This window comes from Canis lupus, chromosome 11 (assembly GCF_011100685.1).
Source record: "Canis lupus familiaris isolate Mischka breed German Shepherd chromosome 11, alternate assembly UU_Cfam_GSD_1.0, whole genome shotgun sequence".
Classification (NCBI taxonomy): domain Eukaryota; kingdom Metazoa; phylum Chordata; class Mammalia; order Carnivora; family Canidae; genus Canis; species Canis lupus.
Genome location: NC_049232.1, coordinates 66,493,386 through 66,516,736, shown reverse-complemented (window position 1 = coordinate 66,516,736; position 23,351 = coordinate 66,493,386). Strand labels below are relative to the sequence as shown.

The 23,351-nt window shown below is 43.1% G+C and overlaps 1 protein-coding gene across 6 annotated transcripts in view; it reads left to right on the top strand.

Moving 5' to 3' along the window:
• Window positions 1-3,268: 3,268 nt before the first annotated feature.
• Window positions 3,269-23,351, top strand: part of ECPAS (Ecm29 proteasome adaptor and scaffold) — a 98,784-nt gene continuing 78,701 nt past the window's right edge. Inside the window, exons 1-2 of one of the 6 annotated variants that reach the window (XM_038553096.1) lie at window positions 3,321-3,336; window positions 11,461-11,564. In XM_038553096.1, the coding sequence (XP_038409024.1) occupies window positions 11,543-11,564 (22 nt within the window). In that variant the 5' untranslated portion in view covers window positions 3,321-3,336; window positions 11,461-11,542. Of the gene's footprint in view, window positions 3,337-3,909; window positions 3,964-4,289; window positions 4,444-11,460; window positions 11,565-23,351 lie in introns of those variants that run through there. The other 5 variants (XM_038553095.1, XM_038553094.1, XM_038553097.1 and 2 more) reach the window with 5 other exon arrangements.

The following is a 23,351-nucleotide window of genomic DNA, read 5'->3' as shown; positions in this document are numbered from 1 at the left end:
AAAAACCAAATTGTCTAGTAAGACTATAAAGCTATTTAGTGGGAAAATAAACTACAAGTAGTTTGAAGGAAGAAGCAAGTATAAAAAACATTAGAGCTTTAAACATTAGTGATTAGAAGCAGCACTGGAAACTGCTATAAGCTGCTGTATATGATGAGATGTTAAAGACATCTTTAAAAAAAAAAAAAAGCCTTTATTGGGACACCTGGGTGGCTCAGCGGTTGAGCATCTGCCTTTGACTCAGGGTGTGATCCTGGAGTCCTGGGATCGAGTCCTGCATAGGGCTTACTGCATGGAGCCTGCTTCTTCCTCTGCCTGTATCTCTGTGTCTCTCATGAATAAATAAAATCTTAAAAATTTATTTATTTATTTGAGAGAGAGAGCATATGCAGGAGGGGCAGAGGGAGAGAGAGAGAATCTCAAGCAGACTCCCTGCTGAGTGCAGAGCCTCAGCAAGCCCACGATGTGGGGCTTGATCCCAGGACCCTGAAATCAGGAACTGAGCCAAAACCAAGATTGGGCCCTTAACTGACTGCACCACCCAGGTACCCCTAAAGGCTTCTTTTTTTTTAACCTAACAATACCACCTCTACCTATTTCTCTCTGTATATGCAGTATGTAACTCGGTTGATATGAGTTTACAGTAGCATTTGCTTCTGCTAGTAGAAAAAATTGTTGATAACCTAAATGTTCATTAGTAGGGCAATGATTAAATAAACTTCGTCATGTGCTTATCATGCAGCCATTTGAAAGAATGAGGTAGTTTTGTACATATAGATCATAGTGGTGAAGAATGATCCACACTGTTTTGGTTTAAATCCCTGCTCCACTGCTTTCTAGTTTGTGGCATTTTAGATATTTTTCCCTCCATGCTCTGGTGTCATAGAAATCCCTTCTTTGGGGAGCCTGGGTGGCTCAGTGATTGAGCATCTGCCTTTGGCTCAGGTCAAGGTGTCGGGGTCCTGGCATAGAGTCATGGATTGGGCTCCCTGTAGGGAGCCTGTTTCTTCCTCTGCCTATGTCTCTGCCTTTCTGTGTCTCTCATGAATAAATAAATAAAATCTTTTAAAAAAAGGAAATCCCTACTTTATAAGATTGTTGTGAGGACTAAATGAATTCCTCCATATAGGGCACTTTATTTTTTTTATTTTTATTTTTTAAAGATTTTTATTTATTTATTCATGAGAGACACAGAGAGAGAGAGAGAGAGGCAGAGACACAGGTAGAGGGAGAAGCAGGCTCCATGCAGGGAGCCCGACGTGGGACTCGATCCCGGGTCCCCAGGATCACACCCTGGGCTGAAGGCGGCGCTTAACCGCTGAGCCACCCGGGCTGCCCATATAGGACACTTTAAACGCAGCCTGGCACAATTAGTATTAGTTGTTACTATCATTACTGGTATGGAAAAACACCTCTGATATATTGTTTGGTGAAAAGATAGTTACATAATAATATGTGTAGTAGGATTCCATTTTTGTTAAAGCAAACACAAATCTGTGCATACCCATATATCCATGATTTGCATATGCATGGACTCTGAAATTTCTAGTAGGATGAATTTAAGAGATGCTAACTAGTCTTGTCTGGAAGTTAATATTGCCTAACAAACTTTTTTTTTTTTTATAAACTATATTCTCTCTACATTTTTTTTTGGGTAGCTTTAGAAGGATCTATTTGAGGTTGTGGGAAGTCAAGGCTTCCTCAAACCAATCCTTGGTGCAGCTACCTTATAAATTCACAGTCAGGAAAGGGTGGATGCACCAAATTGTTAACAGGATTATTTCCAGGGAGTAAGAAGATGAGGGGATGGTGGGCAGGGAGGAGGGGGACAACCTTTACTTTTATACACTTCCGTACTGTAGTCTTTGCCAATAGTTTGTCATGCACGGAGTTTATGTCAATATCAAACTAGAGTCAAAATATCCTCAAAATAGGAATTGGTTGACCTAATGTGGTACAAGGTCATTAATAAAAAGACTGGCGGTGTAGACCTTTTTGAATTAACGCGGGAGAATGTTTGTAGGGGAAAACAGGGATACAGAACTTTATTGTAGGAGCCTCTCTCCATCCTAGTCACTTCTGGGGGTGGGTGGGTGGGTGTAGGTATGTGTATGGACAAGGCCTCAGAGAATACACACTCAGCAGTACCTGTGCACCACATTTGTCTCTGGGGAGTGGGGTGGTGAGAGTGGAAGGCCTTTCGCTTTTAATTCTGCGATATCCTGAATCATTCGAAAAATTTCCCAAAAATCACGTATAATTTCCATATTAAAGCAATAGAGGAAAATGCAAGTACCGCGTCCGTCTAAGTTACATCTGGAATAACAATATATTCATTTTGTGAGACATTAACCAGGGCTTTACCGAGCTCTTTTAGGAATAAATGCAGTTTCAATCCATATAGGTAGGGCCTTGATTTCTTGCTTATACCAAAAAAACAAAAAACAAAAACAACAACAACAAAAAAACAAAAAACCCCCAAAAAACAAAAACAAAAAACAAAAAACAGAAAAAACAAAAAAGGCATCTGATCTATCTAATTTGCTGTGACGGTGCCATCCCTTAGAAGTACAGCATGATGCAACCCCTTAATTTGAATCCCATTTTGCAAGGGCTTCTCAGGGACGCGACCTCATGGACAAACTTAAGCCGTAAAGTTAAAATCGGTATGACCGAAAAGAACGTGGGTATTACAATAAAAATAATAAAAAAGCCCACGTAAGCATACACATATGTGTGTATATATTCAAATATATTGAAATTCGAGGACATACACATAGATGTGCATAAATACTTGAATTTGAACTTTGGGTCTCTGGGTTCCTGCAACTCTTCGGGAGGGCTTCGGGGCTCTGGGCGCCCGGCAGGCCCGCTCGGGCGAGCGCGGGGACCAGGCTGGGCCGCGGCCGCCAGCGAGGCCGGGCCTCCGGGCCTCCGGGCCTCCGGGCCTCCGGGTCGCGGCGTCGGGCGCGCGGGGCCGAGAAGTTCGCGGGAGGCGCAGGGCGGGGCTTCCTCCCGCCGCCCGCGAGCCCGGCTCGACTTCTCCGAGTCCACGTCTCTTCCTCCGGACAGGCGTGTTCCCTCAGGTCGGCGGCGGCCGACGTGACAGCCGCGGCCCTTGCACACGGCGGCTCGGGCTCGGGCCCCGCCTGGACACCGCGCCCGGCTCGGGGCAGCGCGCGCCGGCCGGCCGGGCCCTCCGGGGCGAAGCGCCCGCCCCCGCCCGCCCCCGCCCCCGGGCCGCCCGCCCGCCCGCCCGCCCGCCGCCTCGCCTCCGGCGCCCACCTCGCGGCGCCGCGCGCAGCATCCCCGGCATGGAGACCGGCTCGGACTCAGGTCAGAGGCCCGCGCGTCCCCGTGGCCGCACGGCCGCCGCAGACTGCTCCGGCGCGGCGGGGCGGGGAGGCCAGGCGGGGAGGCCAGGCCGGGCCGCCCGCGCAGGCCGCCGCGTGCCGGGTCCGCGCGGGGAGCGCTCGCGGGGCGGGCGGCAGGTGGGCAGGACGAGCCGCGAGCGAGCGAGCGCGGGCGGGCGGGCGCGCGAGGGGCCCGGCGGGGGGGCCGCTGGGAGGATGGCTCAGCTCTTTCTAAATATAAAAGCGGCGTGAGTTGGGCGAGCGCGGCGCGGAGCCGCAGAGCCGCCGCGCGGGCCGGGCGCCCCGGGACTCGGCCGACAGACGGCGGCGGCGGCCCCGCAGAGGCGCGCGGCGGTGGGAGCGCCCGGGCCGCGGGCTCGCGGGGGACCGCGGGAGCGCCGCGCGCGGCGAGGGGGACGCAGGCGGCGGCGGCGGCGGCGGCGGGCGGGCCTCGAGGGCGCCGCGCGACCGGAGGCGGCTCCCGGCCCCTGCCGCACCGCGAGCGGCGAGCCCCCCGCGCCGCCCGTCCGCGCCCTCCCGCTCGGCCCCTCCCTCCCTCCCTGGCGCAACATGGCTGCGGCCGCCGCCTCCGCCTCCCAGGACGAGCTGAGTAAGTGCCACCGGCAGCCGCGGCCGCGAGTCGGAGCCGGCGCAGCGCAGGGGCCCGGGGCGGCGGCCGGGGCCGGGCGGGCGGGCGGCGGCGGCGGCGGCGGCGGCGGGCGGGGGGCTGAGGCGCTCGGGCCTGGCGGGCGGGGCGCCGGCGCCTGTAGGCCTCAGGTTTGCACCGTCACGTTGCGAAATTGAAACCGGAGCCCCGGGCGGAGCCACCTCTGGCCGCGATCCGCCCCGGGCCGGCGGCGGGGGCCCCGTGGCGCTCGGGTGGCGGCCCGGCCGGGGGCCTCCCCCTCCCCCCCCAGAGGGTGACGGGCTGCGCCGGCCAGTCCCGCCGGCCCCGCGGTGGCCCCGGGTCCCGACTGTGTGAGGGGCGGGCGGCGGGGGGGGCAGTTCTGGAAACGGAGCTCTGGGGGCAGGGGAGAAGGTGACCCCCCGGAACTGAGCGGAAAGGTCAAGACCAGGCGGTGACCCTCAGGTGGAGGAGGAAGGGCGGGAGGGCCGGGCGCGGGTCGCCGAGCCAGGCGCTGGGGGGGGGGGGGGGGGGGGCTGACAGCGCCCGCGCACCCTCGCCCGTCCGCGCCGCAGCCTTTCGGGGGACAGCGGTGGGCGCCCCGAGTCCCCTGCCGCCGCGCCCGCCGCCCCGGTTCACCTCGATGCTTTGTGGGAAGTGTAGTTCCAGGGCGCCGCAGGCCCGCGCCGGGGTCCTGGAGAAATGGGATTTTTCTGTAGGACGTGTGGGATGACTTCTGATCGCGTCTGGGGTGGTTAGACGCCCATGCTCAGCTTAAAGCTTTTGTTTGCTTGTTTCCTCAGTGGCTGCCCTTCGGTTCACGACAAAACACCCCCTCCAAAAAAAAAAAAAAAAAAAAAGGTGTTAGAGACGATGGGAGTTTGTAAGTGGAACGAAGCAGGGGTGAGGTGTCGCAAGCCTTGTGAAGTTGTTGTTGGTGTAATCCCTCCCGAATTTCCATACGAAAGTAGTTTTAAACGTAGTAAAATTTCTGTTTTACTTTGGTGTTTGGTAGTTTGAAGCTGCTTTTATATATGGGTGATCTCACTCTTGCGCCCTCGTAACCTTGTAAGGTAGGTAGGTAGGAATTATCCTTGTTTTAAAGAGGAGGCGGGTTTAGAGAGGTGAAGCTCCTCGATGCTTCGACATAAAACTGGTGTGGCAAGAGTAGTGTTTGCTCATTTTGGAACCGAAATAAACAGTGTGACCCTGGGCGGGATGGAGAGTCTGAGTGGACGCCGGGCCCATGGTGTGTTGAGAGAGAGAGACCTGGTGTGAGGGCCCCAGAGTTGATTGCTTCTCTGTCAGGCCCAAGCTGGAGCACCCTACCAGGCCTTCTGGGGAGATCCGTTCCCTCATTTGTTCCATTTTTTTTTTTTGTTACTGCAAAATACACATAACATGATTTACTCTCATAGCCATTTTTAAGTGTATATAGTTCAGTGGTGGTAAGTACCTGTTGTGCAACCACCATCACCACCACTACCACCACCACCACCACCACCACCACCACCCATTTCCAGAACTCTTCATCTTGCACAAGTGGAACTCTATACCCATTAAACCTGAACTCCCTCTCCCAGCCCCCTCCCCCTCCAGCACTTGGCAACCACCATCCTGCTCTATGATTTTGACTGTTCTAGGTATCTCACAGAAGTGGAATCATACCTGGTTTGTCTTTCTGTGACTGCCTTATTTTACTTGGCCTAATGCTTTCAGAGTTCATCCGTGTTGTAGCCTGCGACAGTATTTTTTTTGTTTTTAAGGCTGAATGATATTCCATTGTGTGTCTGTATCACATTTTCTCATCCATTTGTCTGTTGATGGACACTTGGGTTGTTTGCACGTCTTACCTGTTGTGAGTAATGCTGTTATGAACATGGGTGTACAAGTATCTCTTGCTTCCAGTCCTTTTGGGTATATATGCAGAAGTGGGATTGTTTAGTCATATGGTAATTCTGTTTTTAATTTTTTGGGAGACCACCATACTGTTTTCCACAGTGGCTATATGGTTTTGTGTTCCTGTCAACAGTACGCAAGGGTTCCAGTTTTTCCACGTTCCCACCAACACTGGTTCTTTTCTGTATTTTTGAAAGTAGCCATCGCAATGGGTTTGAGGTGGTCTGTTTAAATTGTTGTACTGTATGATATCTGAATTCTTGTAGTGCCACTAAGCACTTTAAAGTCTGAATTACCAGTTGGAATGGGGAAAAAAAAACTAGAGGAAAATTGGATATCCTTAATCCTTTTTTAAAAAGATTTTATTATGTATTTATTAGAGCATGAGCACAGGGAGGGGCTGAGGGAGAAGCAGACTCCCCGCTGAGCATGGAGCCAGGCTAACAGGGGCTCCATCCCAGCACCCCAGGATCATGACCTGAGCCCAAGACAGATGATTAACTGACTGAGCCACCCAGGCGTCCCAAATTGGGTATCGTTCTAAAGTAGCTGACGTATTTGTGTATATGCAGCGTGCTCCTGTACATCAGGTACCTGGTAAAGTGCTGGTAGTACTTCTGGTAATACTTTAATAGTACTTCTGGAACATACGGCTTCAGCAGCTACTGAAAAAGTTAGGAACAAGTAATTCCAATCCTTGCTTTTCCATTGTTTTGGTTGGTCAAGTCATCAATCATCGACCACAAATATCTCTTGACTTGGTTTCTGTGTTTCTTCAGAAGAGATTAAATGCTTGGCAGCCGATACCTTAGAGTAATTTAACTTGAAATCACCTACGTAAGTACTGGCTAAGAAGTTTCAAAGAAGCCACTTTTAGTTTTAGAATGGCTATAATAAAAGGAGAGATGGCTGATAAAAAGATGCTTTATAAAAAAAATTTTTTTTTGCTTTATAAAAATTTTTAAAAAAGAAGCCAAGAATCTGAATATTTGCTGGCTATTGTTTTCCACAAGTAGTGATAATAAAAACAAACTACTGGATGCCAGCATTGTTTTTTTCCCTTATATATATATTTTTAAAGATTTTATTTATTTATTCATGAGAGACACACAGAGAGAGGCAGAGACATAGGCAGAGGGAGAAGCAGGCTCCATGTGGGGAGCCCGATGCGGGACTCGATCCCAGGAACTGGGGATCATGCCCTGAGCCAAACGCAGACGCACAACTGCTGAGCCACCCAGGCATCCCATTCCCTAATATTTTGTTGTAAAAATCTTCAAAAATACAGAAAAGTTGAAAGTGATTATTCATATGCCCATTACTTAGATCCTGCATTTGATATTTTACCAGCTTTATCACATATCTGTCCATCTTTCAACCCACCTTTTACAATTTTATTTTATTTTTTAATTAAAAAAACTAGTAAAATACACATAGTGAAACTCCTCGTCTTAATGATTTTTTAATCATGGTTCGGTGGGACTAAGTACTCAAAACCCATCCTTTTTTGATGCATTTCAAAGTAAATTGGAGACGTCTGTAAATGTTCCCCTCGCTATTTCAGGACTAGCATTAAGTGTTTTGCATATATTTTATTTGTCAAAGTAATCCTAAGAGGTGGGTAAAATTATGTTTGCCGTTTTATGGAATGGAAAACAGACTTTTTCGGTGGCCAAGGTCCTGCAGCAAGTGAGTGGTGGAGTCAGATCCCAGGTGTCTCAGACTCTGGCGTGCACTCAGCCAGGCTTTGGGCTGTTACCTCTGAGTACCAAAGTCAAGGGGTTCGTGCTCATGGAAAGATCTAGTCAGAGAGGCTGCTGACTACTTAACTAGATGTTACCTTAGTCCAGCTATTTGATTGCTGTTTAACATGCTGTGAGGTGCAAAAGAAACACCATAGTCCACCAACAGAATTGTAATACTGCTGAGAGGAAAGAGGAAGCATATGTGTAAGCAAATATGTAGGACCAAAGTGTGTGATTATGTAATAGAGGTAATGCTAAAATAATATTATCTGTGGTTCCCACATTTGCTGTTTAGGGATGTATAGCTGGTAACACTGGGTTTCTGTCGATTTCAGATCTTTGTATTTGAGGGGATACACATGCCATACATTTAAGTTAAATCTGCAGTTGCTGTCACTGGTGTGTGCCACCCCGCCTTGTGGGAGCCCCGAGGGGCAGAGCCGTTCGGTTTCTCTTGTATTTCATTTTTTATTGGTTGACTGATTGATTAGTATCGTCGACACAGGGAAGTTGCCAGAAGGTAAGCAGGAAAGTCTTGGGCAGGGATTTTTTAGAATTTGTTATCCTTTCACAAATCTCATGTAATCGTCGCTTTGGGTCAGGTGATTTATAAAGCTAATGTTTATTGAAAGCTGTCTGTGTGTTCTAGTCACTCAGGACTGACCAAATCCTTACAACGCCCCTGTAAGTGTGGTACTCTCACTGTCTCAGTGGTGGAACTTTCTTGATGTTACAGAGTTAGGGCTTGAATTCAGATTCTCTGATTCCACAGTCGATGTTAATATTAATACTGCTGTATTACTATCTCTGAAAGAGAAAATGTACAGTTTATAACAAGAGCAGCATGTCCCCCCTGCCCCCCCCCATGTCTTACTGGCCTCCAGAAGAAATCTCCTGTAGTGTACAGAAAGTGGCAGTATTCTGCTATTCATCGAATAGAAGTAGAATTAGATTTTTGGGTGAGATGCCACATTAGAGACCAGTTAGTTCCGTCAAAGATAAATCTGAAATCTGGGTTTGTAAGTTACTTAAGCTCATAAGTCTGTAGTTTTCTTCCTTTATATTTAGGGTGCTATAACTGTTGGGAATGGAATGGAATTCAGTGCAGGGCATGTGGGCTAGTTTTTCTTCTAATATTATCCTCTGCCAGTTCATGGAAAAGTTGACATTGTGGTTATGTTTCAGCAGTGGACAGGGAGATTTCTGACAGAGGGAAGGAAGCATTTGAGACTTTTCACCTGGTCAGCTGTTCGGTGGTTTCATATTCTGGGCTTTATAATTATAAGGCATCCTTAGCATCTGATCTTTATTGGGATAGAGACAAGCCAGGAAGGAGTACGGCCTGTAATCTTCAAACACATTGACACTGTTCAGTTTGACCATTTGACATAACCATGGGGAACTTCACTTGTAAAAGTTGGCCAGATCATCAACATGTCAAATACCTTCTGAGACACTCTCTGCCAGTGCCAGGAAGCCGAGCGGCTCCTCTGGAGGGTGAGATGTGGGAAGCTGTGTAGGTGAACGTGATTCTGCGGCCTACTGAAATAGCCCCAGTGACAGCTACCCGTGCAGCTGAGCCGATCTTTGTAGGAAGGCTAAATCAAGCCTGTACCGTTCAAATTTTGGTTACTTAGTCAAAACGGAAAGTTAAAATGGGAAATAATATTTCTGCTTTTTATCAACTTCTAATTCTTCACTTTTACCCCATTCTGTTTTGAATTATGCTTTCAATAAACTGAAATATTTAATAAAGGCCAGTGTCAGTGAGAATAGTTGGCACTGGGGCATTCGACCTTGTTCGGAAGATAGATGTTAAAATTACTGGCACCGCCAGTGTACTCAGATGGTCTGATCCACGTTTCTGGTCTCTGGTTTCAGGCCTGGCCAGTCTCTGCCTTGATGCTTGCTGTCTTATATGGCTTATTTCCCCTACACACTTTCCAAAAGTTGAGTGACTAACTTTTGATCCCATCCTCATAGGGCTTATAATTCACAGTAGATACAGGTTTCTACACAAATAGGAAGAACTAATATGAAACATAATATGAAGAATGCCTCCCACCGTTCTTTGGACATTTCAAGTGAGAATAGCTTGAGCTAAGATAGAGGTTGGAAAGTATCCTGCATTTTAAGGGTAAATTTCAGTCTGATATGCTGGAATAGGGGTGCTATGGCTGTGAGAAATATTGGGAAAGGAGATAAAATTTGGAGTTTGATACTTGACCCTTTCTGCCTTTTATGTTCTTTTTATAATTTGGGATCTTTAGCAAATTATTTTACATTTCTAGGTCTCGGTTTCTTTCTCATAAAATTGGGATAATACAAAATATTCAGTGTTGTTATGATTAGTGTATGTGAAAAAGCACTGTATAAACAATTAAGCTCTATGTAAGTTATTATTATTATGTAGTTGGGGGGTGCAGTAGGAGATGAAGCTGGGAAGATAGGTTGGGACCAACTTGTGTGGGAATGCCAACACAACCAGTTTGGACTTTGTTCTGTAGACAGAAGAGGACCATCAAAGGCTTTTAAGCTGGAGTGTAACATGAGTAGATCTGTTTTATGAGGATAACAGGTGGCAGTGGTGTAACACTGATTGCGTGGATCCAGAGACCAAGAGCAGCAATACTAATTGGGAGGCCAAGTGAAAGAAACCTAGGGTCTGAAGTGGGACAGTGGAAGTGGATTTGTCAAGGAGGTGATGATATAACTTAGAGTCCCTAAAATAGGCAGAAATTATTGGCCAAGTAGATGAGTGTTGTTCAAGAGAGGGAGGAGTTAGAGATGATCCCAGGAATCTCACTGAGAGGTTAGCGGGGGGGGGGGGGGGGGGGGGGGGGGGTAGAGAGTGTAGTCTCTAGACAGATTTACGGAGGTGGAAGTAGAGAGAAAACAGGTTTATGTTCAAAAAATAAATTGTTGAGTGAATGAGTTGAATTATTGAAGCACCCAAGTTGTGTTGTTTAGGGAGACTGGAATAGTAGCTGCAATGTCCTGTAGAGTCAGAAATGGTTTTGAATCCTGGCCCTGGCCCTGCTGCTTTTTGATTAATATCCTTGAATGAGGGACCTAACTTCTGGGCTTTGGTTTTCTCTTCTGTTAAGTGGGATAATAACCAAACCTATTTCACAGAGTTGTTATAAGAGTGGGAAGAGATAATGCATGTTAAAAACTTGGCATAATGCTAGACGTGTGGCTTTCTGGGTGTGGGAACTTGTTCTGAAACTTGGGAGAGCGTGGGGGTGATGGTAGAGTCAGGGGAATGGGCAGATTGTTCAGGGGACAGCTGTCTGGGGGCTGTGCATATGTGGGGTGAGAAGAAGACCAAGAAGAACCAGGGAAGGTCAGGAGTGTTGAGAGAGGACACAGGTTCCCAGGGTTATGAATGTTAACCATTTGCGTTCTCAGTTGTAATGTACGATAACGTGTACCCACTTACTAATACTCTTCTTATTAAAACTGTTATGTAATTATGCTTCCTCCTAATTTTCATGTAAGGCTTTGTATGTTTATGATTTATATGTATATGTACACATATACATATATGATAAAATCTATGTTGTATTGGTATTTCAATTTTTTAGTCTTTGGTGAATAATTTTAAAGTGTTAGCCTGTTACTTCTATATAGTAAATTTTATTTGTGGGCATACTCCTTACTCTTTCTCCAATATGATAATCACTCTAATTTTTTCCTCCTCATTCTGAATTTGCAAAAAGCAGGGCATCAAATTAGAGTTTAGCATAGAAATGAAAAGTGCTTTTTTTGATTTCTTAATGGTAGCAATGAGTATAAATCTTTTAATTGTTTTTTTTCCTGGTGTTCTAAATAATAGATTCTTTATACAATTGCATATGTACGAGTGGATGAACCTACCATTGGTGATCCAGAGGATTTTTGTCAAGACTGGATAAACCATGTATCACATTGATTGTAGAGGTTAGTAGTTCCTTAGTTCCTTAGGATGTGTGCATTTTTTTTGTAGTAGCATTTAAAAATGCATAGGTTATCAAGTAGCAAGTGGTTTTCAACCAAGATCTTCATGGGTTTTTTCTCCTTTTCTAGCTATCCCAAGAGAGTTAGTGAAGTGCATGTTAGTGTATATATTCCTGAAGCCTCTATTCTCTGTCTTTGCATAAACATAATTCTAAAAAATTAGCAAGAGAGAGAAAAAGATAAAACTTGAAGACATTACTTACCAGTGTGCACAAGGAAAAGACTGTGAGTGTTAGTTTACAAGTAGTATTATTGTTTGCTACAACCACAAAAAATGATTTTACATGCTCCAGGAATGTCATCTTGGAGTTGTTTTATTTGTAAAAATTAAAAAAAAAAAGGCATTGAAAGAGGCATCATCATAGTAATTGGATATTCCTAATTTTGCCTTTTTGACATGTACTATGATGGAAAAGCCACTAAATTCTACTTCATTCTGGGGCTGAATAAGACTGGTGTTAGTGTCATTCTTGGGTGATATTGGATGGTCCTTTGATTGAAACTCTGTAAATTCAGATCGCAATTCTCTGATACCATGAACTCAATATCCAGTGAGTACCTGGGATGTTGTGGCTTCAATCCAAAGGTGCATCTGTTGCTTTCTTCTAATTTAATTATTGCTTTCCCCTTCCCCCAGTGCATTCTGTTTTTCAGTGCGTATATTGCTGATGATGGTGTGATTGCTTAACTCAGGTGGAATTTTGAGGGATAGAATGAATGGAATATTTCATAAATCAAAGCTCAACTTTAGCATAAACTTTGGTTTATTTTTACTATCTCGCATATCTTCATTCCATTATAGAGAAATGGAAAACTGGGAGGTTGGAGGAATTGTTTAGAAGAGAAATGAGAACATTGTTTATTTGCTCCTAGATTCTTTCTCAGTGCTTTTGGGCCTGTGACAGATGTGTTAATGAAATTTTGATATACTTATCGCAAGCAGGTCAAACCACAAATGCTGGAATTTAAATAGTGAGTTAAATAAAGAATTTTCTAGAGGTTACACATTGAAATGAGCATTGTCCTAAGTGATTAGCTGCTTTGAACGCATCTTAACTATCACACCTTTGACTTTTATGCAGTGTGAACTCTTGCATAGTATGTATTGTCTCCTCTAAGCTGGCTTTCATAAGCTGAACTAATCTTTCTGCTCATCAGTTTATTAACACTGATTTCTAACTGGGCACCTGCCAGCTGCTGTCTCTGGGGGAAAGGGCTTCCTTGGGAGGTGGGAGTGTTTGTGGCACTCAGTGCATCTGGAGTCTGGCACTTATTCATTATATCTAGGGTACAGATGAGGCCTTTCTGTCTCACCACTTGGCCCAGCCCTGCCAAGCTAACCCTATGACTTCTTCCTTTCCTCCCTGCTTGTGCGTGTGTGTGTGTGTGTGTGTGTGTGGAAGGGGGCAGTGGGGTGTGTGTGTGAGCAGGAGAGAGAGGGTAGTCTTGCTTGGGGCTAGGCTGGGTTGGGAGAGGGCTTAAAGTAGCCTGACCTCATATCCAGGTGGCTAGGACTTTGGAAGTGGCAGGAGAAGAAACACTCCTTTCCTCCTCCCTGCTCAGAGTCAAGAGTGCATCCTGGTGCAGAGGTTTCCATATTGGAGTATCTGCCTGGGTCCTGGGGGTAAGATGGTGGGCTAGAGGACAGGAAGTTGGTCTGTCTGGTTGCCTTAATTTTGGGAGTAAGGGGTACCAGCAGCAACTGTGTCAGCAAGAGCCTCCTGCTCCAAATCTCATTTCTTGCAGAGGTTCTTATCTGTCTCCCCTCTGGGCAGCCCTGGCTGGGGGGAGGCAGCTCCTGCAGAGCCATGATGGAATGGGTCCTCTCCTCACCCCTGGCCTATGTTGATGTTTACTACTGGACTTGCTGACGTTATTTATTTATTTATTTATGATCTTATTTATGATTTTATTTATTTATTTGAGAGAGCGCGAGAGGGAGCGCCAGAGCACAAGCAGGGGGAGGGGCAGAAGGAAAGGGACAAGCAGACTCCCCACTGAGGGAGCTGGTGCCCCTTGATCCTATGATCCTGCAGTCATGACCTGAGCTGAAGGCAGACACTTAACAGAGTCACCCAGGTACCCCTTGATGTTCTCTTTTTAAGTATGTTTGTACTTAATACTTTATTTTTTTAAGGTGGGGAGTGGGGGCAAACATCTGTTTAAAAACCTGGGAATAAAAAAAAAAAAAAAAAAAAAAAAAAAAAAAAAAAAATAAAAACCTGGGAATAGAGATCAAAATTGAAAGCATTAATTCCTGAAGAAGTATCTTGCTGGCCTCATTTGGATTTTTGTTAAGTATTAGAATGGCATTTAATGAATCTAAATGGCATATAGAACTCAAAAGATAATGTGGACTTTACTTTAACATTGGTTAGTATCTGGTTAGATTTATAGTTCACAGGATTGATCTACCAGGAAGGATTATTATGTATAAAATCTAGATGGCGGGCAGTCCAGGTGGCTCAGCGGTTTAGCGCTGCCTTTGGCCCAGGGTGTGATCCTAGGGACTTGGGATTGAGTCCCATGTCGGGCTCCCTGTGTGGAGCCTGCTTCTCCCTCTGCCTGTGTCTCTGCCTCTCTCTCTCTCTCTTTCTGTGTCTCTCATGAATAAATAAATAAAATCTTAAAAAAAAAAAGTCTAGATGGCAGCGAGGCCTTCCTTACCCTTTGTAGTTTCAGCCTCACACTCCTAATCACAGAGATTGTCAAAGTCCAGAGGTGGTCATCTCTCCTTCACTCTCCCTCCCCCATCACATCTTGTTTTTGTGAATTTCCTAGAATTTAGTTTACTTATGCTTTTCTTAGGTGTTAGGTTCCCATTTCTGAAAATGATATTTTGGTGTCACTCATGTCAGTTTGGACATGAAAACCCACTTGTTTCACTGGTTTAAATACGTACATACTCCACTTTCAAGCATTTCAGTAATTTAGTTAACTCTGGAAGATGTGAGTCATGAGGAAGGGCTTGGTATAGAGTGTTTGACTTTCTATTCTTTCACTGGTCTATCCTCTTTCTCCATCTTTTTGTTTTCTCCTCTGCACTTTGTAGTAACCACTGTATCCTTTCTGATTTGAAGCAGACTGGTTCTTCCACACAATCAGACCTTCTAGAATTCCTCCCACTTTTTTTTTTTTAACCCTAAGCATTTGTCACAGTAATAAAATACATGCTGTAGACCCTTTTCCAAGAGATTCTGATGTCAGGTATTATAAATTGTTGCCAGTCTCCTCCTTTCCCTTGCTACAGATGTTAAGTGTATAAACTTCTAAATAACTTTTCTAATGCAGGAAATTAATATTTCATATATTCAACAGGTACTTGAGCAACTACTCTCTGCATGGGACTGAATTAAGTGCTGGGATACCCAGAGACTTAAGTCACAATTTCTCAACCTGAAGAGCTCTATTAGAAGGATGGAGTGTACAAGTGGGTAGTTAGGTGGAATCAGATTGAGATCACACCTCAGAGAACTGCTTTGGTCTAGGAAGAGAAGATCGGGCAGTTACATAATGTGTAGCAAAACACAGTGAGTGCCAGGAGAGATGCAGAAGAGGTCTATGGGAGTTTGTAAGGCCCAGATGGGATGTGTAAGTGTGCTGCAGGTAATATCTGAGCTGGACCGTGGGTGGGAGGACTTAGCTGTGTGGAGATGGAGAGGTAGGAGAGCTTGGGAGAGTATTCCCGGTTGGGATACTTGGCTGACTAAATAATTGAGCAGGGAAAACATGGCATGCTTAAGTGATTACAGTTTGGATCACTGTTGCTGGAGTAATGGAGGGCCTTGGTTGAGAAGATTCCTTTGGGGCTAGATTGGTCCATACTTAGGAAGGACTCTTTCTCTGATCTGATAATTCACCCTGGGCATGTGCTAGCTGCTTATTATTTTTTTTTAATGTACTTTTATAGAGGTCCTTCTTTTTTTATCCCCTTTGGCCAAGACCGTCTGTTTGTATTTGGACCCAGTTGTAAGCCGGCTTAAGCAAAAACAGGAAACTTATTTTGGGGAGTTTTATGGAAGCAGGAGGGGCCTTAAAGAACTAGAAATCATCCAGTTTTTCTAGCTGCTCTCTTAGCCTTTGTGCCCATTCTTTCTTCAGGCCAGCTTCTTCTGATTTTGTGTTCCCTAGAGTAGGCTAAAGATGACCATGTCCTATCTACTGGCTTTATTCTTCTGGCACTCAAGGGGGCTTGACTTTCTGGTCCCACCTCTGAATTGCTGAGGAAGGTATGAATTGAGTCAGGACCCATCCTGACCCATTGACTGTGGCCAGGGTACAGAGTCATGTTGTATGTTGTTGTCCAGCAAGCCTTCGTATCATTGCCACTCCCTTTCTCTGCTTCCACAGTACTGCAATTTAGCATGCTGGAAGGAGCATTGGGTTTGGGGTTGAACTGGCCTGGAGTTTGAACCCTAACCCTGACACTTTCTACCTTGTAGTCTTGATCAACATTCTTGTTTGTTTGTTTATTTTTTTCATTCTTAATTCTAGGTCTGTTTCTTCATCTGTAAGTTGGAGCTAATATTACCCGATTTCTATAAATACTATTTATGAAGGAGGTACTGCATTCTAATGTGTTCTTGGCTCAACTTAAAATTAGTCTTACTAGCTTGGTGACCTTTGGCAAATCAGATCTCTGGCCTGTTTTTCATCTATAAATGCAGACAGTTAGTTGCCCCCTTGATGTGTTTTGAGGCTCAAAAGACCATATGAAACTGCTTTATGACTATAGTGTGTATGTATGTATGAATCAGAAGAAAGTAAATACCATGAGGGAGAGTATTTCCTTGTGACGTTATTCCATTATAGTTTAGTGTATTTCTATGGTAACTTGACAGATCTTTCTCAAAATATCTTGCAGCTTTAGATTATTAATTGATTTATGATGCAGTGGGTCGGTCTAGGTATTTTCAGCTTTCCATTTCAGTCTCAGCTTCCACTTAAGCTCTAACCTGATTTGCAATTTACAATTTATAATTTAAAATATTCAGAAAAAATAATGTTCTTTGTAGAAAACTTCTTAAGCAGCATTAAAAACTTCCCTAAACTTGTTACCCTGAAATAACTGTTTTCTCTCTCTCTCTCTTTTTTAAAGAATTATTTATTTATTTATGATAGACAGAGAGAGAGAGAGAGAGAGAGAGGCAGAGTGTGTCACAGGCAGAGGGAGAAGCAGGCTCTGTGCAGGGAGACCGATGTGGGACTCGATCCCGGGACTCCAGGATCATGCCCTGGGCCAAAGGCAGGCGCTAAACCCCTGAGCCACCCAGGGATCCCCTGTTTTCTCTCTCTTTTTTTTTCTTTTTTTAATTAAAACAAGTAATTCATGCTCATGAAGCAAATTAGTAATGACATAAAATTAAACAAGCCAAAAAATAATCCTCTGAAAATCTACCACATGGAGATAACCAGTACCTTAAATTTAGTGACTTTTCCTTTTTTTTTTTTTTTTTGATGGTATATCTTTGCATTGCACGCTTTGTAAGGAATGTTGTTTTTTTTTTTTTTGTAAGGAATGTTTTTATGTTCAAGTTGTTATGAAAAGATGATACATCTGATGAAATGGATATATTGCTTTTTCTTTTCTTTCTTTCTTCCTTCTTTCTTCTTTCTTTCTTTCTTTCTTTCTTTCTTTCTTTCTTTCTTTCTTTCTTTCTTTCTTTCTTCTTTCAACTTTTTCTGTAGAAGTGATGATGTGAGTGAAAAACCAGTGTTTGCTTTTTCTAATACTGTGAAAAAATAGCCTTTCCTCCTTAACTCAGAAGTCAAAGTTGTATTTTCTTGGAGTGATCTGAAGGATGAGTGATTTATGTGGACAGTTTTATTTGTCAGGAATAGTTATGTGTTTTCAGAAATATCAGTGGTTAATGGATAACGCTGAAGTGAGTGAAGTCCTTGAACCTCTTTACTGGTTATTTCTTCCTTGTGAGGGGTAGAGGGAAGGAAGGTCCCTTCTTTGTCTTTACATAGAGAAATTAAAGACAGGTGAATAATATGAATTATAGAAATACTCAATGGAAGTAAATGAATATATTTATTTTTAGTAGGATTTTTTTCCTATGTGAATATAATAGTTGACATAAACTGGAAAATTTTTTTTTGTTTTGGGGATTGAAGAATTTCAGTGTTTTGATATATTTTTTTGAGACCTAAGTTTTGTTTTTTTTTAAGATTTATTTATTTTAGAGAGTGCGTGCACACAGGAGTGGGGAGGGTACAGAAGGAGAGGGGGAGAGAGAGAATCTTAAGCAGACTCCATGCCCAGTGCAGAGCCCAATGCAGGGCTCATCTCACGATTCTGAGATCATGATAGCTGAAATCAAGAGTTGGACGTTCAACAAACTGAGCCACCAGGTGCCCCTGAGACTAAGTTTTTTTTTTTTTTTAAGACTTTGCTTTTTTTTTTTTTTATATTTATTTATTTATGAGAGAGAGAGAGAGAGAGAGGGAAAGAGGCAGAGACACAGGAGGAGGGAGAAGCAGGCTCCATGCTGGGAGCCCGACGTGGGACTCGATCCTGGGACTCCAGGATCACGTCCTGGGCCAAAGGCAGGCCTAAACAAACCGCTGAGCCACCCAGTGATCCCCAGACTATCTTTTTTTTTTTTTTTTAAATCTCTTATTTATTTATGATAGTCACAGAGAGAGAGAGAGAGAGAGAGAGAGAGAGGCAGAGACACAGGCAGAGGGAGAAGCAGGCTTCATGCACCGGGAGCCCGACGTGGGATTCGATCCCAGGTCTCCAGGATCGCGTCTCCAGGATCGTGCCCTGGGCCAAAGGCAGGCGCCAAACCGCTGCACCACCCAGGGATTCCCCCAGACTCTCTTTTTTAAGAGTGGTTTTAGATTTACAACAAAATTGAGACGGCACAGAGATTTCCCATGTAATCCTCTGCTTCACTCTCGCAACTCCCTACCACTGCACGGAATCCCCCATCTAACATCACTCACCAGCATGGAACCTTTTTTAACTGAGGATAAACTACACTGACATATAATCACCTGAAGTCCATAGTTTTTTTTTTTTTTTTTTTTTTAAAGATAGATTTATTTATTTATTTATTTATTTAGTAGATTTTATTTATTTTGTCATGAGAGACACAGAGAGAGAGGCAGAGACAGAGACAGAGGGAGAAGCAGGCTCCCTGCGGGAAGCCCAATGCAGGACTTGATCCCAGGACCCCGGGATCATGCCCTGAGCTGCTGAAGGTGGATGCTCAACTGCTGAGCCAACAGTAGTCCCTGAAATCCATAGTTTATATTACAATTCACTCTTGGTGTTCTGTATTGTATGGGTTTGGACTTATACCCATCTTTATAATATACAGAGTATTTTCACTGACCTGGAAATCCTGTGTTCTCCTCTTTGTTCATCCCTCCTTCCCCATTCCTTTCTGACAACCACTGATCTTTTTACTGTCTCCACTGTTACGCCTTCTCTAGAATATTATACATTTGGAATCAGATGGTATGTAGCCTTTTCAGATTGGCCTCTCTCACTTAGTAGTTTGCCTTTAAGGTTCCTTCATGTCTTTCTATGACTTGAAAGCTCATTTCTATTTGGCACTGAAAAATACTCTGTTGTTTGTATGTGCCAGTTTATTTATCCACTCACCTACTGAAGGGTATCTTGGTTGCTTCCAAGAGTTGGCGATTAAGAATAAAGCTGCTCTAAACATCCCTGTCCAGGTCTTGGTGTGGACATAAGTTTTCAGCTCCTTTGGGTAAATACCAAGGAGTGCAATTGCTGGATCATATGGGTGAAACTTTTTAGTTTTGTAAGGGACCTCCAAAGTGTCTTCCAAAGACTATGCCATTTTGCATCCCCACCAGTAAATATTCTTATTTTTGTTCTTCCATATTCTTTAAGGCTCCTCTTCAGCTATAAAATTCTGTGATTTAAATTTATTTCTTTATCCTTGAAACATAACTTCTTTCAAAAATTTTTTTTGTAAGAAATGTATTTTTACTGAAGAATATTTGAAAAGTACATGAAAGTATAAAGAAAAAAAATTACTGCTATATTTTCTTCCTCTTTTTATATAGTTGTATCATAAAACAAAATTAGTATGGTGTATATATTCTTTTTTAAAATAATGAAATCTTTCAAGTATGAAGAAAATATAGAGATTAATCTTAGAAACACTTCTGTATGTCCCACCCATCTTTGTAAAATCTTTATTTTTTTTTGCTCTTAGCAAAAAACTTTTTTCTTAAAAGAAATATATATAAGAGATATATATACAGTTCAAGCCCCCTGTGCTACCCCTTACAAATGTTCTTTCCATTCTCTTTTTTTTTCTTCTCTCCTTTTACTTCTTCCTTCCTTCCTTCTAGCTCAGAGGTTGTCATTTCTGTGTTGTATGTATATTCTATACGACATATTTACATTGCATTTAAAAACTTCACATAGGGGATCCCTGGGTGGCTCAGCAGTTTAGCACCTGCCTTTGGCCCAGGGCGTGATCCTGGAGTCCCAGGATCGAGTCCCTCATCCGGCTCCCAGCATGGAGCCTGCTTCTCCCTCTGCCTGTGTCTCTACCTCTCTCTCTCTTTCTCTCTATCATGAATAAATAAATAAAATCTTAAAAAAATAAAAAAATAAAAACTTTACATAAGTAGAATCAAACTGTATACATCCTTCTGTACTTGCTTTCTTTGATCTTAGGTTTTTAGATATTGTCTTGTTGGTCCATGTGACATTTAACTCTTGTTTATTTTGCTGTCATATGACCCTGCCACAATTTCTTTATCCATTTTCCTGTTGACTGAGATTTATTTATTTAAAAGAGTTTGTTATTTATTTTTTGATGAGAGGCAGAGACACAGGCAGAGGGAGAAGCAGGCTCCCTGCAGGGACTCGACCCCAAGACCCCAGGATCACGCCCTGAGCTGAAGGCAGACTCTCAGCCACTGAGCCACCTAGGTGTCCCGTTGACTGACATTTAGGTCGTTTCCATGATTTTTCTTTTACTGATCCTGAGTGTATGATCATTTTCTTATAGGTGTTCTTGTGCTGCTTGTCATTCCCTAGGAGAGTTTTTCTCCAGGAAGAGGTTACATGAAACGTGGTCTGAGGACGGGAGAATTATTTTTTGCAAATTGGGGGAACTGTGAAAGAATCATTGTTAATTTAACTTTTCTTACCCTAGTAAGACTTTTTCAATGAAGGAAGAGTGTTCCTCATCTTTTTCTGACTGGTGCTAGTTTGCAGCTGGGTTACTTTGAACAGCACTGATTTTAGGGTATGTTACCCTGGAGTAGCATTGCTTCAGATTTGTTTTCAGAGATTGTATGGGTTTGCACTCCATCAGCAGTGAACTCAGGTAATCTCTTGGTTTGTTTCCAGTCTTTGCCAACAATTGGTAGTTAGATTTGCAAAGTTTTTCTGATGTGAAAGGTGCAATATTGTAGCTTATCGTGTTAATTTTGCATACTCTTGACCAGTGTGATTGAGCATCTTTTTATGTGTTATTTAGTATATGAGTCTCATCTTTGAATTGCCTGCTTCTGGCCTTTTTAATTAAAATTTTGGATTAATTTGCATTTTCTTGATTTGCAGAAATGTTTAAAGTATCCTGTGTTCAAGTCTTTTTCATTAAAAACATTATTGCTATTTATAACTTTTTATTTTATGGTGTGTTTTATGATATTTTTAACTCTTAACCCATTAGTCTTTTAAGTTTTGTGCTTGAGTTTTAATTTTCCTTTCTCAGTTTTATTTTAAAATCTTTAAAATTCTACTTTTTACATATGTCATTAGCCTACTTGCAAGGGATTTTTAGGTATTTCTTTTCTATGTGGGGAAATAAAAATTTTTTTTCCAGCTTTGACTAGTTCGTTTTTTCTTTCCCTAGTTCTTCTGACCTCATACTCAGTTTTTCTTCCTATTTTTGTACACTATCATTTCCTTTTTTGAATTCTTCTTCCTTTATCCTTAAATGCTGTTGTCTTGAGCAGTCTATCTCTGGCCTTCTGTTACTTTCTTTCAGCATACGACTAGCATATACAAGTGCTGCAAACCTATGCCACATCCTTGCCTCTTCCTTCTTCACTCTGTAATCTGTGACCACCAAGCTCTGACACACTGAGGTTTCAGTAAATACCTGAATAAGTACATGAGTGACCCAGCTAAGGAAGTTACTGCTTCACAGTGGAAGTAGGAGGGTACCTGGCCTTGCAGGAGGAGAGAATTTAGATGAACAGGGAGGAGGTGGAAGGATGAGTTGCAACTTGACACATTTGGTGTTAGCTCTGGATTTGTCTTAGCTGTCCCTTGAATGAGACAAAGTCACGTGATCTTTTGGTGATGCTCTCAAACAGGGCTCCTGTGTGTGATGTGGTATGGGTAGCATAGTGCCCTATAGAATATGGGATGATTGTTGCAGACAGTTGCACACGGTAGGCAAGGTTTCTTAGACTGAAGGTCAGAAGGCTCCGTTCTAGTTCTTGCACTGCTGCTAATTACCTCTTTGAACCTAGGTGGGTCCCTGAAATGCACTGTTTTTTATGTTGAACAGTCTTTCAGTCCTTTCCAGCTGTGAGTTCAGTAGAAGTTTTTGTAGTACAGGTTTCAAAAATTTTTTTCTTGGATAGTAGGTTCATGGGTGTTTATAATAATTCATGAAACTGCACACTTATATTTTGTGCACTTTTGGAAATGTTTTTTTTCAGAATAAGATTTTATTATTTTATTTTATTTTATTTTATTTTATTTTATTTTATTTTATTTTATTTTATTTTATTTTATTTTATTTTATTTTATTTTATTTATTTTTTTGGAAAATATTTTTAAAACCCACAAAAGACTGGGTTTCTTACATCTACATGGCATACCCCCTTTCGTTCCCCGAAATTCCAACTAGATTAAAGACTTGAATGCAGAAAGCAAAATCATAAGAGCAAGAAGAAAGAGAAATCTATAGATCAGTAGATAACGGCAGGGATCTTCAGGGCCCACCCCCAGGTTAAGTGATTTGTTAGGAGAATTTACAGGACTCAACATATATTTGTACTCATGTCTAAGATTTATTATCACGAAAGGATAAAGAGAAAAATCAGCAAAGGGAAAAGGCACATGGAGCAAAGTCCAGAGGAAACCAGGTACAAGCTTCCAAAAGTCTTCTCCCAGTGGAGTCACACGGAGCATGCTTAATTCCTCTAGCAATGAGCTCTGACAACACGTGTGACATCTTGTCTACCAGAGATGCTCATTAGAGACTCTGCCGAGGGCTTTTAATCAGTACCGGTCATGTTGGCATCTTCTAACACGCGCCAAAATTCCAGGTTCTGAGAAGGAAAGCAGGTGTTCAGCATAAACCATATTATTGGACAAAGGGCTTAGGCACAGTGCCACTATTACCAGTTCTGAGAGCGGGGGGATATCTCCTGAAATCCATCTCCATATGCCAGCCAACGGCCAGCCTGGCAGGCAGACATTTCTAAGGATAGCAGTCTCAGGCCTGCTATGTTAACTCTTTTCTGTAGAATATACTGTTTTTTTTTTTTGTTGTTGTTGTTGTTTTGTTTTGTTTTGTTTTTGTAATCTTAGAGTAAGAAAGGCATTTCTAAGCATGACTAGAAGCTCTGAAGCCATAAAAGGAAGGAAGGGTAAATTTATATTTTAAAAACTTAATATGAAAAGAAAGTGCTGTAGTCACAAGGCATACTAGGTAAAAAAAAGTATTTATGATGTGTGGGAGAATAGAGGCAGATATTTTCCCCCAA